The sequence below is a fragment of the Podarcis filfolensis genome (genome assembly GCF_964270895.1).
Source record: "Podarcis filfolensis genome assembly, chromosome: 6".
NCBI classification, from domain to species: Eukaryota; Metazoa; Chordata; class Lepidosauria; order Squamata; family Lacertidae; genus Podarcis; species Podarcis filfolensis.
In genome coordinates this window covers 43,146,134-43,161,230 of record NC_139609.1, presented here as the reverse complement: position 1 = coordinate 43,161,230, position 15,097 = coordinate 43,146,134, and the positions used below count along the sequence as shown (strand labels likewise).

General features: G+C 44.4%; 1 protein-coding gene across 6 annotated transcripts in view; it reads right to left on the bottom strand.

Moving 5' to 3' along the window:
* Positions 1-1,287: 1,287 nt before the first annotated feature.
* Positions 1,288-15,097, bottom strand: part of SSBP3 (single stranded DNA binding protein 3) — a 172,017-nt gene continuing 158,207 nt past the window's right edge. For 2 of the 6 annotated variants that reach the window (XM_083619486.1, XM_083619489.1), the window contains 9 exons: positions 13,226-13,290; positions 13,054-13,102; positions 11,273-11,308; positions 10,403-10,457; positions 8,633-8,703; positions 6,787-6,865; positions 5,400-5,428; positions 4,909-5,010; positions 1,288-3,299 (listed from right to left, as the gene is read on the bottom strand). In XM_083619486.1, coding sequence (XP_083475612.1) covers positions 3,270-3,299; positions 4,909-5,010; positions 5,400-5,428; positions 6,787-6,865; positions 8,633-8,703; positions 10,403-10,457; positions 11,273-11,308; positions 13,054-13,102; positions 13,226-13,290 — 516 coding nt within the window. In that variant the 3' untranslated portion in view covers positions 1,288-3,269. Of the gene's footprint in view, positions 3,300-4,908; positions 5,011-5,399; positions 5,429-6,786; positions 6,866-8,632; positions 8,704-10,402; positions 10,458-11,272; positions 11,309-13,053; positions 13,103-13,225; positions 13,315-15,097 lie in introns of all 6 variants that reach the window. The other 4 variants (XM_083619485.1, XM_083619488.1, XM_083619487.1 and 1 more) reach the window with 2 other exon arrangements.

Below are 15,097 nucleotides of genomic sequence, written 5' to 3'. Positions count from 1 at the left end.
GTGAGGCTGAGAGACTTCAGAGAAGTGTGACTGGCCCAAGGTCACCCAGCAGCTGCATGTGGAGGAGCAGAGACGCGAACCTGGTTCACCAGATTACGAGTCCACTGCTCTTAACCACACCACCACACTGGCTCTATGTGTATGTAACCTGAAGCGTATGTAACCCAAGGTACCACTGTACTACAAAATAACTACCAACATAATTAGGTATGTCTAGGCAGGCCTGGCACCTTCCCTGCATATATTTGCAACTTGTATAGCTGAAACAATATCCCGCACAGAGATTCCTGGGCCAGGATTCGCAGAACTATACCACAGGCAATCCCAAAGAGCTGGTATATTTTCCTTCGTTTCAAAAGCAGCTTAATGAAGCTCTCTTTCAGGAATGGCTTGCCATTTAGAAAGGAGCTGTGTCGTTGGAGAAGTCCAAAGCTCCCAGAGGTGAGCAAAAGTAGGTCACAACACCCTTAGATAGCAACTTCTTCCACAAGTATGACAATGCCACCCTGAAGGCAGTAATCCAGGCTTCCTCCACTGACAATCACATGGGTACAGCCATACCTCACAGATCACAACAGTGCAAGCCTTTTCGGGCGAACGGTCTCAAACTCAACACCACTGCAGGTTCATTTTTTGCTTCTTGTGAGCAGCTAGCAGGAAGGACCACTGAGGACTTCTGCTGTTTTAAAAACACATGGTAGTTTTTCTGGAGGTCTGCTTATAACCCTTATTTCTAGGAGCTTTAGAACTGCTGCCACCATCTTGAATGGCCTTTTTTTCTGCCTAAAGCAAAGGACAAGATGGCACACACAAACAAGCACTCTACTCCACGTTCACAAGCAGCTCATTATCTCGTTATCTCAACACTGCCAATGGGACAGTGTCCTTCTTTCAAGGGCAGGAGTTTGGGTTACTTCCAACAGAAGGAAACAGCTTAGAGAGCTGCTGCCCCCAAAGATCTGCCACCTGAGGCAGCTGTCTCACTCTGTCTAATAGTAGGGCTGGATTTGCTGTTCCTCCATTGTCTGATATACTGTTCTCGAGCTACTTTTCCTATGCATTTTCAATATTGACTGAACAGGATAATAATGTCTTAAAAATGAATGTGGCGGCAGGAGCCTGGAATCCAACACACTTATAACCTTTGTGACAAGCAGTTAGCTGTGTCTTCAGAATAACGAACGCAGCCGATGACCATAGACTACACCCCAAGCCATCTCTTCTGGAACCACTGCAGGCATGAGAGTCAGAAGACAGCTGCTACGACAGTAACAAACAGCAAGGGACTGAAATCAAATGTTTATATTTATTACAGCATGGGAGAGGAGAGGGTCTTGATTCATCTTTTAAAAACCACCCCGAACCAATGAAGACAATAATTTAGCTATCACTTTAATACAATGAAACCTGTCAGTTATCCTTTAAAAAAAATAGAAAGGGTGCTGCATTAGCAATGGGACAAATTGGTTTGCCGGTTTATCCCCCCCGCCACCCTGCTTTTAAATATTTTCTTGACTGAGAGACCAACCATTTGTCAACCCCACCCCCCCATCATATTTCTACAGAGAAAACACAATTAAAATGCCTAAGAAAAAGGCAAACATTAAAAAAAGTCATTGTACTACTAAAAAAGTTTGTCAATTCACATAGTTTTTGTTTTCAGTCAGAATAATAAAAAGCCAATGTTTCCCCCCCAAAAAAAACCAAACAAAAAAAAAAAACATTTCGTTAAGGGGTGCGGAAAAAAGACATCCCTTTAATAAAACATTATCAACAAATATCGTACACAAACTACAATGTATAATAATTACTTTTCTTTTCCCTCGCTTAATTTTAGAACCAGACTACAAGGTAAGAAAAAACACTGAAACAAGATACAATGTTCTCAAGAATCCGCACAAAGGTAGGTAAATCCAGGGGAAGATAATATTTTACATAATATGAAATACATAGATCAGAAGTGAAGTTTTTTCTTCTTTTTATATAAAACAAAGACCAGCTACAAGGGAGTGTAATGTACAGAGATCCCAAGACTTGCGAGTTCCACTATACATTGTATGCTTTTCTGTAGTCACCTCTACCATGAGAAGGTAAGGGTTTTTTTTTTTAATTTTGCTTTTAATTACAGAGTAAGAGAGAGAGAGAGAGAGAGAGCCTACAGAATAGCAAGTATACATTTTAACAACAATAATTACTTAAAAATATCTCCATCCAGTTTCAGAGCATATACAGTGAAACCCTAATAAGATCACATCATTTCATTAAAACAAAAAACAAATGTTAAGAAGTTTGCGCTCACAGTTTTCGTGTCCCAGGTCAAGTTTTTAACCCCTTTCCCTTTCAATTCTGGTGGACCAACACCTCCCCAACATAAAAAATAAAATACCACGTACCCTAACCCCACCTACCCACCCACCCCCGGAATTTTTGACACTTCAAAAGTTTTGCAAAAGGGGAGTTAATAACATTTCTTTGTAATTTGGGGAGAAGGACAAGGGAGGGAGGGGGCTAATACAGTGCATGCCACAGTCACAGATACCAAGATCACAATTAAAAGTTTTGGAGGATGTGATCCTACAAGGGGGCCAAGCTGCATTACGCAACTGAGAATGAGGCAGAAGAAATCTGTTCCACTTGGATCTTCCTTGCTGGAGAATGTTTTGTGCTGCAAAACATCAAATGCGGGGGGAGGGAACAAAAACCAACCAAAACAAAAAGAAGTTGGGGGTGAGGGGGGGAGAGGGAGGAAGTGGTCTTCCGAACAAAACCCACCAATTTATATATATAAAAACCAAACTCTCCAGTTTTATTAATTATTTAAAAATGGCTACAGAGACAACATGAGATTTCATATCTAGACTAGCTTCCTTGTGTAGCACAGCACAAACATACAACAGGTTTAAAAGAATAATCAAGCAAAGGAGGTTGGAAATCGGGTGCTAGAGGCTTTTGTTTTGTTTCCAAAAAAAAAAAAAAAATCAACAAAAAAGTGTCATGTACATAGAATAAACCCTTCTTCTGCAGAAGGATCTGGTCATGTCTTGAAATATTTTAAAGATTTGTCCTTCATTGTTTTATGGAATAAAAAGTTCAGCCTTTTTATTGCATGAAACTAAAAATCAGGGGTGGGTCTCCCCCCGGCTCTCTGCATGTCTCCCTGCCAAACACACCTAGATTCTCTTCTTGCATAATTTCTTGAGATCCTCCAAATGGCAGCCGACTTTTTCTTTATCCTGGAGAAGAGGATGCGGGGTGAGGGAGGAGGGAAATCACACACTCATCGTCATGCTGGGAGAATACTGGGCGGTTGGGAGGGAAACGGGGAGGGGGCGGAGAAAGAGAGAAATCACAGCGTTAGAGTGAGGCAAGAACAAGACCAAAATGCTAAATGTTGCGGAAGCTGAGGAAATGAGATATGAAAGAGATGTGGGCTTATGAAAACTATAAAGCAACGTAATTGGCTTCAATAAATCAGGAGGGCTAGAATATGCTAAAGACTAATTTATCAGGACATAATCGCTCCCATTTCCCCAAACCACAGTTTGCCAAACTGGGGGGTAAAGGAGAGTTTAATAATAATAAAAAAAGCCTAAACAGTATGTGGCAGAACACAATTTAAAAAAAAAAAATTTCCCCCCAAATGTATATAATGATAAATACAGTGCCAGTTTACAGTCTTTTATAGGAAACATACTGTGTTTCATTTCAAGGCGCCACTGCATGTAATGAAGTACCACTGGTAGAACTAACTCATCTGGAGGGAAACGCAGGAGCATTAGGACCTCATGTATGGACGTATTCAACTAAAGGAGGCAGGCAGCTTTCCTAGCCCTTCCCCTTTGCTCATCTAAATTTTGACTGGGAATTCTGAAGGGCAGGGCAGGGCTCAGTCTTTGGCATATGCTACTATGCAACACATAGATATACATGGCTGGTGCAATAACCATCAACTGAGACTACTCCTGGGTAGAACTCTGTCCCCACAGGACCCCTCACAGGAGGAAAGGGGGGAAGCCATTGCAGATTCTTCCTCTCCCCCTCCCACCCTGGAAAGTTTCTCCAAAGCGCCAGATGACACTCCAGAACAAGGGGGAGGGCAGGATGAGGCCTTCCTCTAGTGAGCAGGAGGAATCCTTCTATTTAGATGCTTCACATTCACTGAAATCACTGTTATGGAAACAGCATGAAATGGACATGTAGACTGCCAGATGTGATCTCACTCACTCACATATACAGTGCTTGGAAGCCATACATATTAATTTGCTGCTTGCCTGCTGACTGTAATCATGTTTCGAAGTGGTAACTACATTGCTGGGTGGTCCAACTTAATAACCCATGGCTTGCTGATCAAACCAGGATGACCCTCACAAATGAGTCAAGTAACCATGGCTTGTGCTGTCCAATGTTGGCTTCATTTTCTGACTGCTCCTGCCTCTTGTTTTGTAGGCATAGCTTCATAAGCCAGCTTAAAGCCATGGTTTCACAGTCTGGTTTGTTGGCCACGGGCAAACCATAATTAGTTGGCTGGAGTGGGTGGTTCAGAGATGCAAGCAAAGCACAGCAGTTAAGCTAAGCAAATCATGGCTTAGCAAGACAAGCGAACCATGGTTTCTTTTCTCTATTTTAATTGCCTCGGTTTGGAACCATTTATACCTTTTGTCTTTGAAAGGTATGTCACGTCTCAATATGCCGTACTGTGTACCTTTCCCAAGTTTTGTCAGCTCCAAAGCTGCCTTTTCTCTATGTCTAGTTCCCTTCCCCCACCCTTTTATGATCACATAGCACCCCCTCCCTCTCCCCTCTCTGCACATATCAATGATTCCTTCCCAGAAATAGCTTGAAAGAGCCTAACAGGCTCTGTGATTCAAACCCCGGTTAGCATGAAGAGTTGGTGTAAAGATGACTCACATTGTCATTCTGGAAGGAATGGAGGAAGTTGCCTCCCAGTTCACCATCATCTCGTGGAGTGCCGGGAGGATTGCTAATGCCACTTATGTTGTTTGGAGAATTCTGCAGGTTTTTTTTGTTTTAAAAAGAAACAACAGACCACACAGATACACATGCAAGAAGTGAGTGTGTGCCTTTTCAAGTATGCTGCGTACTAGCAACTGCAACAAAAACATATTGTTCTACAATGGAAAAAAGATCACACGGATAGCTAAATATATATGAGAAAATGACTTGTTTTTGATGACTCCCTCACAGGGCTAAGAGCAAAGGGGTGGGGGAAGAGGGAGAATGTCCTTGCGCTGGTGAGCAGAGGGCAGAAAAGAAGGGTAGAGCTTCAGTACTCCCTCCCTCCCTGCCCCCAGGGTCCCATATTAACCCCCCAACATAGTTGTTATTTTGTCCATGAAAGCAAGAAAAGAACACGGCCCAGTCTAAGAATGCAGACTTACTTTTGGAAGTCCATCTATGTCTCCTGACCCTTGCGAAAGAAGAACAAAAGAAAGGAGAGAAAGGTAGGCTGTTAGTGGGGGATAGCTGATTTCCTTGTCGTTGTCCCCCCCCCCCCCAATCAGCTCTCCCCACTCTCCCACCCCCGTTCTGCACCAAAGTGTCCGGTTCCTGAACCATCATCCAGAAATAAGACGCGGCTGCAAAAAGCTCCGCCTTGGCCTTCCCGGAAGCAGCTGGCAGTACATTAGTGAGCTGCAGGTCACAGCTGGGCTAATGCAAACCTCTTAACATTTGCCTCCAGAAAGGGACATGCTGGGGTTGCCTCAGCTGCCATTCCTTTGCATGCAGAACTCCCGGGAGCAGAGCCCCGGCTCACCTTCCTGCATGGCACTAGAGTAATGGCCTAATCGAGTTGCTACGGCCTCGGCTCCCTCCCGCGAGCTTCGTGACACTGATCAAGATGGAGTATAGCACCTCTACTTCAGCAAGATGTATAAGGCAAACATAGGAGGTTAATGGGTCTTTCTGCTGCTTTAATTAAAACACTCGTGCCACGGTTAGGTTGATGCTGCCGCTTCGCCTTTATCCATCAACAGAAGCCTGGCAAAGCCTGTGACCAGCAGTCCCTGCTCCCTGGCTACTTTCCTACGCTGAGTGTGTTAGGAATGGCCAAGCCCTCACAAGACTGGGCTTTGCAGATTACCAGCACTGAGCAAGTCCCCAAAGCTCTGGAAACAAACAGGATCCGCACCACAAAAACAAATGCCGAAAGCACACATCAGCCAACAGGCAGAGCCCTAGGAGCTCTGAGGTCAGGAAGCATCTGCTACAGAATTTTGCAGAGTATCAGGACAAAGGCCCCGGGTGTCGAGTCTAGCTAGGACTAGGGTCACCCCACCACCTTTGCAAGGGGTCCTTGCAAGAACCGATACCTGTACTAATCCCTGATTCAAACATTTCCCCGCTAGAGTGCAGTGCTGGGTGACTGCTCTTTTAATTTCAACCATACACCCGAAGTAACCCTACACCAGGGTCACTGCAAAAAGCAACAATCAAAGCAATTTGTGGTTCGCTGCATGTCCTCCCAGGGTTCTGTACCAAGGGCACTCTAATTCTGGACCCAAACAGATTATAACATATCTTAAACAACTATTCAACTGCCTGGTGTTGATCCCCCAGTCAAAAATTCTGCATTCCCACATTAACATAAAGCAATGTTTTCAGCCAGGAACAAGTACATGAAGAATGTTAAAACGTGTTTGTGATTGCACATCCTATACAGTTAAAATGACAAAGTGCACAACTAGAACTCATTTTATCACTGCTGGTTCTGGGATGTCCCGTGAGAAGATAGTCCAAAAACGCTGAATATTGCTGAAGTCTTACCTAATGAGCCATTCATGTGATGCGGCTCCATCCCACCCATGCCCCCCATTGGGCCATCTGAGCCAGGTCCCATGGGGAACTGAGAGAGAAAGAAAGAAAGAAAGAAAGAAAGAAAGAAAGAAAGAAAGAAAGAAAGAAAGAAAGAGCTGTCAGTTACGACACACCACTCATGTTATAAAATATCCAACATACAATAATATTAGCTTGTATGTCTATTGGCAGAACACCAATGGCAGCAATGCTCTGCAAACCCAGTTTTCTGAATTCTGCTTAAAACACAAAGTAACGAAAAGTTCTTTAGGAAACAACAGTTTGCACTGAAAACCCACCATCGCCCACTGGGTATGTGTCTTCCAAATTGAGGAGGTTTGATACACACCCTCTCTCTTCGAAGAAGCCATTGATCTATTGCATCTTGTACCACTCCTGTGGGCAGCCTCAATCCTGACAAGGAAGTTGCAGGGAACTCTGCTCTTCTCTTTTGGATCAAAGTGGATAGCCAAATGGAGCAGCTGCTGTCCAGCTTAACACATGGTTGTCTAGGCATCTGATACTGTTGGATGGTCTATGGCCAGCCATACCACAACTACTGTGCTTTTCAGCTGTGCAGAAATTTTGCTGCCCCCCTCTACTTCAGCACCATGTGTGGGCAGCCTGGAACCCTTCGACCACAAACTACTACTATATGAAGGGTCCATATAAAAGCCATCTCCAACTTGCCATGTGCAAACTGAGGGAGGAATTCAACATAGCATTAAGCAAATTGTTCCGTTAGCTTGTGTGATATAATGAATGCTCTGCCTTCTCTTCCCCCTGCAGGTGCTTCTGGGTGTTTTCCTGATCCCCACAGAGCCAGTTTTGTGGGCACAGGAGGAGGAGAGGGAGGAAAGCTAGCGGAAGTCCATACATGGGCTTCTGCTGGTGGGGCCCATTTGCTGAATCCTGCCCTTAAGTGACAGAAGTAGTGCAAGAGGTGGAAGTTCTAATAACATGACTAATCCAGGCCTCTGAAATCTCATCTGCCAAAATGTTTCAGTTGCCAGTCAAGATTTCTTTAGGCTCCATGTCATCTAATTGTACCCCTGCCTTTCATCCAAGTTACACAGGGAAGCACACACTGGATTCCTTGACAGTTTTCTATCCAAATACTGGCTAGGACCAGATTTATTTAGCTTTAATGGATTAAGCCACAACACCTGTATTTAGACCCCAGTTGTTTTTTATTCTTGCAATCATCAGTTTGCTTCTCCTAACATCCCATGAATTAAAACCCTGAGATTTAAGTGTTTGCTCCTCCTCTGCCTCCTCTCTGTTCTGTATTCCATCCTCTTTGGACAACGTTTTCTGAGAAACGGACAGGACACACTTTAAGCAATCATCCAGCTGCTGGAGTTTAGACTAGTTCAGTCTGAAAAACTAGGTCTGAACATAGTAGTATCCAGGAAAGAGCTACCCTTCCCCAATAAGAGCTTCTTATCTGAAATATTGGGCTGGCATTGTCCTGAAGACAAAAATCTGGCAGGTAATCTTAACAGAATCTCTTTGAGATCAGCTTGAGTAAAAGGTGAAGAAAGGCCTGGGCATCAGCTGTGTCTCCTTTAAATGCAACCCCGCTAACCAGCAATGTGCGTGACAATCTTGACCAGAGCTGCGTGAACGCTGCTGTTTTAATAAGCGTAAAAAATTAACAAAGTCGCTGAAGAGTTAATCACTTTTTGATGGTTTGTTTTATTTCTGTTTTGTAACAAATGGCTGAAATCAATTAAACTGCTTTACCCTCAACTGATGAAGTTAATTATGATTTGTTATGGTATCTGATATGTAAATTATTAGAAAGCAGACTTACATTCGACCGACTGCCTCCAGGCGGTACGGGATTAATCATTGTGTAGATGTTGTCACTTGAATTTGTCGAATCTGTAGAACAGTGAAACCCACTAAGTCAGGGTGATTAATTCATTTCTTAATTAAAACAAACTCATGCCACTTGAACTCATTCTTTTGTATTTTATCACCTAAAATTCTCTCTAAGTACCACCATTTTCTGGCTAATTTGTATTTAATGAAGATTCACAAAGTTTTTAATCACAGAAATTCAACTGTGAAAAGAATTCTGCTACTAACCGAGAATATTGGGGCTTTCTTGCCAGGAGAGGTGTAGAAAGATAATTTGCTGCCATGTGTCGCATAACACCTCAAAATTAGCTGATGCAATTATCTTACTACAACATCATATTTCATCTTTAAAAAAATAACAAAATACATGGATGACATTTAGTCACAATATTTTTATTTAAAGAAAAAAAAAGAAAACCCAGTATTTTTCTTAATAATGAAAGCACTACGAGACAAGTGTTTAATTGAGGGGCAGAATACAAACAAAAATACACAAATTACAAGCAGGCTATGGTGACAGGAGAGAGAGAGAGAGAGAGAGAGAGAGAGAGAGAGAGAGAGAGAGAGGTGCCTACATTAACATATGGATTGTTTTATTATGACCTAGTCTGAAATGTAGGTCAGAGTTCTCATATAAATGCAAGAGCAGGAAGGCAGTGGTAATACTACACTGAAGCTCCACCCCTGCAGCTGTGGTACACGAGAGTTACACGCGGCATGGCTTACCTCCCTAGAGCCACCACTCCCCCCACTTTTATTCTTGCCACCGACACATGCAATGTATAGTAAATCACCCTTGCAGGCCTATCAGGAATATTCACCAGCCCCAACACTGACACACACTCTCTCTTCCTCCCCTCCCACTTTACTACGAGGGGGGGTGGGAAGGGAATTTTACTCAGCCTCCTGGGGAGTGAGCACCGTTTTACAAAGTGGAATTCACTCCCAGTACAAATATGGCAACACAACAACATTGACCCTGACCACAAAAAGAGATTTGTGTAGGCCTTCGTGGTGCTAATACTGGGCAACCCAAGAACAGAACGGCCCTAAAGAAGTTGGGGTTTTTTTTTTAAAAGGTGGGTGGCACTGGCTTAAAAACAACAACAATAACCCTCTTTAAACTTGTTTGGATATCTGGAGAATGTTCCTAGTTAACTTCTACAAATCCACCCCTCCCACAAATGATTTTTCCTTGTCTACCAACATAAAAATAGGTTTTTAAAAAATTACCGACACCTCTCCCAATGTGTCAAATTTCACATGGATCAAGGGACGCAGCGACTTCTTTCGCATGGCTTACTGGGAGCTCAAGGCCGAAGTATGGTGCACGCTGCCTCCCAGCCCTCAGGAAAGGCTTTTGGTGCGGCCAAATCTCCCACTAACCCCATTTCTCATACCCCTCTTGCGGGGCTTCCTCATGTTTTAAGCCCTGGCAGAATAAAAGCCACCAGCACGTGGCTGGCAGCGAGGGCAGGGAAAGAGGAACGGAAGACAAAACCTCTCCCTTTGAAAAGAGTCGAGTTGCTTTACAGCAGCTGCGCCCAATCAATAGCCAAACAGTGCATCGGTGGCATGCAGATTGTTGCTGTTGCGACCTTAAATAAAAATCCAGCAGCAAAGGAAACCTGCTAAGCTAACCTAACCATTACCGGGCTCTCAATTCTCTTAAAAAAAAAAAAAATGGGGGGAAATTAGTGCTGCTTTCTTTCACCCTTACCTGCAGGGCTAGGCATGATAGGTGTTCCAGGAGGACCTCCGCCACCAGGGGGCCCCTGTTGACAAGATTAAATACACATCAGGAACCACTGTGATAACACAGCCTGCAATAGGTCAGCCAGATCCTGCTGCTGTCAGCAACAATGTCTCACCTTGGTATTCAGCCAAGCATTAATCTCCTGCTAAAACCTTTGATGCACTCTTGTAGCCAAAGTGCAATTTCTTTGTTTAAGCCTCGGGAAAAATGAAGGTTTTACTGAGGAGCGGGGGGGGGGGGGGCACATCTGTGCAAGGACCACATACCAAGTCTATCTGCCAGGGTAGTTAACAGGGGGCATTCTTTCTATAACCTTCACATCTGCAGAAGGTGCAAACAGAAACGGGCAACTTAGAACGCTGCAAAGTACTTCTTGGATGTGCCAATGGGATGATCTCATTCCAGAACAACTAGAGGAGTGTGCATTCAAAGTTCTCCACCGACACGCGAATTGTAATCACCGTGCGAAACTTCAGAAATGCGTTCTCGAGACCCCTTAAACACCGTTACGCCACCAGTGCATCATTCGCACAGCTGGGGTCGCTAAGGGATTTCTTTCCCTACTTTTGAGGCATGTTCAAGACTGGGGGGTGGGGCTTTTAACATGCTTTATTGTCTGGAGGAACAGAAAGGGGCTTCCTCAGAAACCACGTAGCTCAGACTTTTTAGAATTCTTGGCCTCAACGCAGAAGCGAATACACAAGACACAGAACCAAGTCCCTGCAGGCACTTGTATCCTGAGCCAGGATTCCTATTGGTATGCACGCAAACACCAAAATATCGAATCGTATGGTGGACCAGCACGTTATGACCCATAAAGAAATATAAACCTACCACGTATGTACCAGGCGATGAAGAAGAGTATGGAATCTGCAAGAAGATCAGAACATAGGCATTACTTGATGAAATATACCAGCCGTACAGGGAAATGAATCCTATAGGTGATGACTGTAGGCCAAGAGCCATACAACTTAATTTATTATTATTATTATTATTGAATTTATATACCGCCCTATACCTGGAGGTCTCAACAACTGTTACCTGTGTCCAGGAGACGGATGCAATACACACAACCCAGATAACATAATTTCAGTCTTATTGGTTTTTTTTAAATGTTCGGAGAACCCAAGATAGGAGCAGAGGAGCACTGGAGCACATCCCACCATCCCACTGGGAAGGCATAGTGGTCAACTTTTCCCTTTTCTTGCGAGGAATCCTATTTGGAATAAGGGAATTTCTCTTTAAAAAAGGGAAACATTGACAGCTATGCTGGGAAGGGGAATCAACACATTTCAACAGATATTCAGGAACCCTCTTAAAAGATTGCACACAAGGGAGGGCAGTGGGAACGAGCACACTAGCTCTGTCCCCTGGCCGCCATTGGATGGCAAACGTCTGAAGCAGGGAGATTCCTGTACTTGTGGCAGTTCCCCAACCATTTTAGAAGCCTGATATTCTGGGGTTGGAAAACACGCAGGAGATTCTCTACCGGCACACGCAGGTCCCGCTAACTGAACGCTTGTTATGCAAAAATTCGCTTAGTTGTGCCCAAACTTTGCTATACAAACGGCTGATTCAGATATCTGAACAGCTGGACTTGTGAGAATCGTGTTGCTTAATCGTGAGCTTTATTTTCAATGGTGAGCCTGAAATTTTCCTACTGTGTATCCGAGCCCACAAGCAAAGCCTCTTCCTCAGTAGTTGAGATGGGGGCCAAGTCGCTGTCCCTGAGCGGCGAAGAACATGTCAGAGCCAAGCCCAGAGAGTGCCAGCCAGGTTGGCGGCTGGGACAATGAGGGAGACACCAAGGATGAAGAAAAAGAGGAGGAGGACCTTGGCTTCCTCCATGGCTGAGCGAGCGAGTTTTGTCACTGCAGTAGCTGGTGGAGGAAGAAGAGGAGTTGGTGCTGATGCCGGCCTCAGCCTCATCATAGGCTTCACTCTTTGCCTAGGCCTCAGTGCCAGAGGAGGGCGAAAAAAGGAGAAGAAAGAGGTGGCGGCTGCACCAGTGGAGGAAGCTCCTAAGCTTAGCCCCACAGGCCTTGCCTTGACTGTCCTTGCAGGCTCATGCAGTGACATTGTTGACCAACTAACTCACTGGTTAGATTCAGGCAAGTGGAGTGGAACTGGTTCAAAAACGGGAAGAAAAGGGGTAGGCCAGTAGCACTTATCAGAGATGGAGGAAGAACTGGGGGAGGGTGACGGGGTGGAGAAACCATGCTGGTGTAGATATATAGTAGGGAAATGTGGTGTTTCTCCTGTGGCCTTGTTTTATCAGGGAACGCAGTGGGATTTCCCAATAGAAAACGAAGGAAATGATTGACTCGTTATGCAAATGCTCGCCTAACGAGCCATTTCTCAGCAACACATTATGGTTGGAAAGCGGGACCCATGTGTACAGGAGACTCCCTGATTCAGACTTTCTCCCTGCAACTCATGAAAGGAGACTGGAATGGTGGCTGCAGCGTGGGCCTAGTTAGTTTGGTTGTCCCCACTCACCCCGATAGTAGAATGCCAGAAGACGGCAAATGAGAGGAATTCAAGTACTACAGGAAAACTAAATTATGAGGCCCAAGTTTACAAATATAAAGGCATTCAAATAAATGGACACTTACTGAATTAGCGCTGTTGGGATTGGGCCATGGTCTACCAGCTCCTGGACCCCTGGAGTTTGAGAGAAAACAAGCTTTCAGCATGTACAGAGTGACAACATGAAACCAAAATGATTTCCACATCTAGAATTGTAAGAATGTCAACGGAAAGCCAGCAGCATGGCAGGTGCCTTACATGTTAATCCCAGGCATGCCGGGCCCTAGAGAGTTGGGTGGAGGTCTCATTCCGCCGCCATAGTTCTGCAATGATAACCAAGGATCAGTCTACCATAACGAGAAGGGAAACCGGAGAAGAAAAGAGAAAGGAAAAAAACAAACAAAAACGAGAGGGTTAGTTTGTGAAAATGAACTTTAATTAAAAAAAAAAGATGATGATAATGAACATATAGGCAAAATTAGCTACTTTGAAAAAGTAAAACTGGACGGTGGCATCTCTCAATTTGCGCTTTGACCAGGAAAAGGATTTTTTTAAAAGGGGGAGTGGGGAAGAAAATCTTAGAAGCCACCCAAATTCCCATCTCATGGTAGGAGTGTACCAGGAATGCCCAGTGGGCTAAGGCTTCTAGCACTGGCCAATGCTGGTCATCAAGGAAGCAGTAGCTGCACCTAAAGGGTATGTAAGATGGTTATCTTGAAAGGTAATAAACACAAACAAACAAAACCGAAAAAGAGAGGCTTGTCACAGGAAGCCAAACGGGAGTGGTAGACATGAAAGAATTAAGATTCCTTGCTTAGTGTTGTGGTGGGAGAATTGCATGGAAAGAAGCAGGAAAAAATGTGGGATGGGGTGGGCAGAAGAGAGAAAGATTCTGCTTTAAGGAAGACAAGGCAATGAGCACGTGATGGGGTGTTCAGAAAGGGGAATAGTGACAGCACAAAGGTTTGCAACAGCTTCTAAGTAAAGAGCATTCAGTTACAAAACAGCAAAGCTGGCCAGTCACAAAACTGCGCAAATCTTTACTGGTGTTCATGCACAAGAAAGAGAAGACAATTCTTAGGCTAGAAAATGTCATTTCTCTCACATTAAACACGGCTGGCAAACACTTTTGGTTCCCCCAACACAGACCAAAGTCAGAGCACAAATTCACTTCTGTGCACCAGAGAGATACTACAGAACTGTACTAGATCCCACTTGTTTCGCAAAGGAGATCTAAAAGATGAAATCTGACAGAAAGGGCACCAATCTGTCACAGCTGCGAAGCCCACGGAAAGCTAACGATTAAGGGCTGGGATGAAAAGGCAGCTTATTGTGGAAGTCTACATGTGAGCACTTGCTGAAACACCTGAAGAAGCCGCTTCCTCCCCACCTCTCTGAAGTCGTAAATCTAGATCTAAAGTTGGCGGCTATGGATTCCGATTTTCTTGGTTCCTGAAAGACAGCTGACACTTGGCTGGCTGATTGGCTCCCCTCCAAACATGGCTGCCCTGCAGGGGCCTGAGGTAGACTGCACAAAGCAGAGAGGTGGTTCAAAGCGGGTTCCTCTTTGAAAAGAGTTTAAAGCAAAATTGCAACTGGCTTACATACTGTTGATAAGTGATGCTTTTACCCTCTCGGAAGAGCTGCTCGCTGCACACCAGGCAGAGCTCTGCTGTGATTTTGTTGCAAGGGTTTCTCAGGAACCCTCAACTCTTGAACGGAACACTTTGGCCTTCCATTTCTCCTGACAGAGGGCAGCCACAGCTGGCAACAGATCTGCTGATCATTAGCCGATCAGTACAGTCCATACTCCTGGCAAGCAAACAGACTGCTTGGCTGAATGCTAGGCAACCTGGGTAGTCACAATCTCCATTTTTTGAAAAAAGCAAATCAAAGAGCTTCACCTGCATCGCTAACTTCAGGGAACTACACAGGAAAAGTGGGACAGCTCCTTCCTCACGCTTTTATTAATGACATGTTTAAACTCTTATTGGCTAGGAACAGGGACCAATGCTATTTTGGAATGAGAAGCAAGCACCAAAGGGACAAAAAATGACTCTCCCCCCCCCACAACTCCGCACCCATAGCAAGGTAAACAAGAGCTAGACACAGGGAATGCTCATCTACATA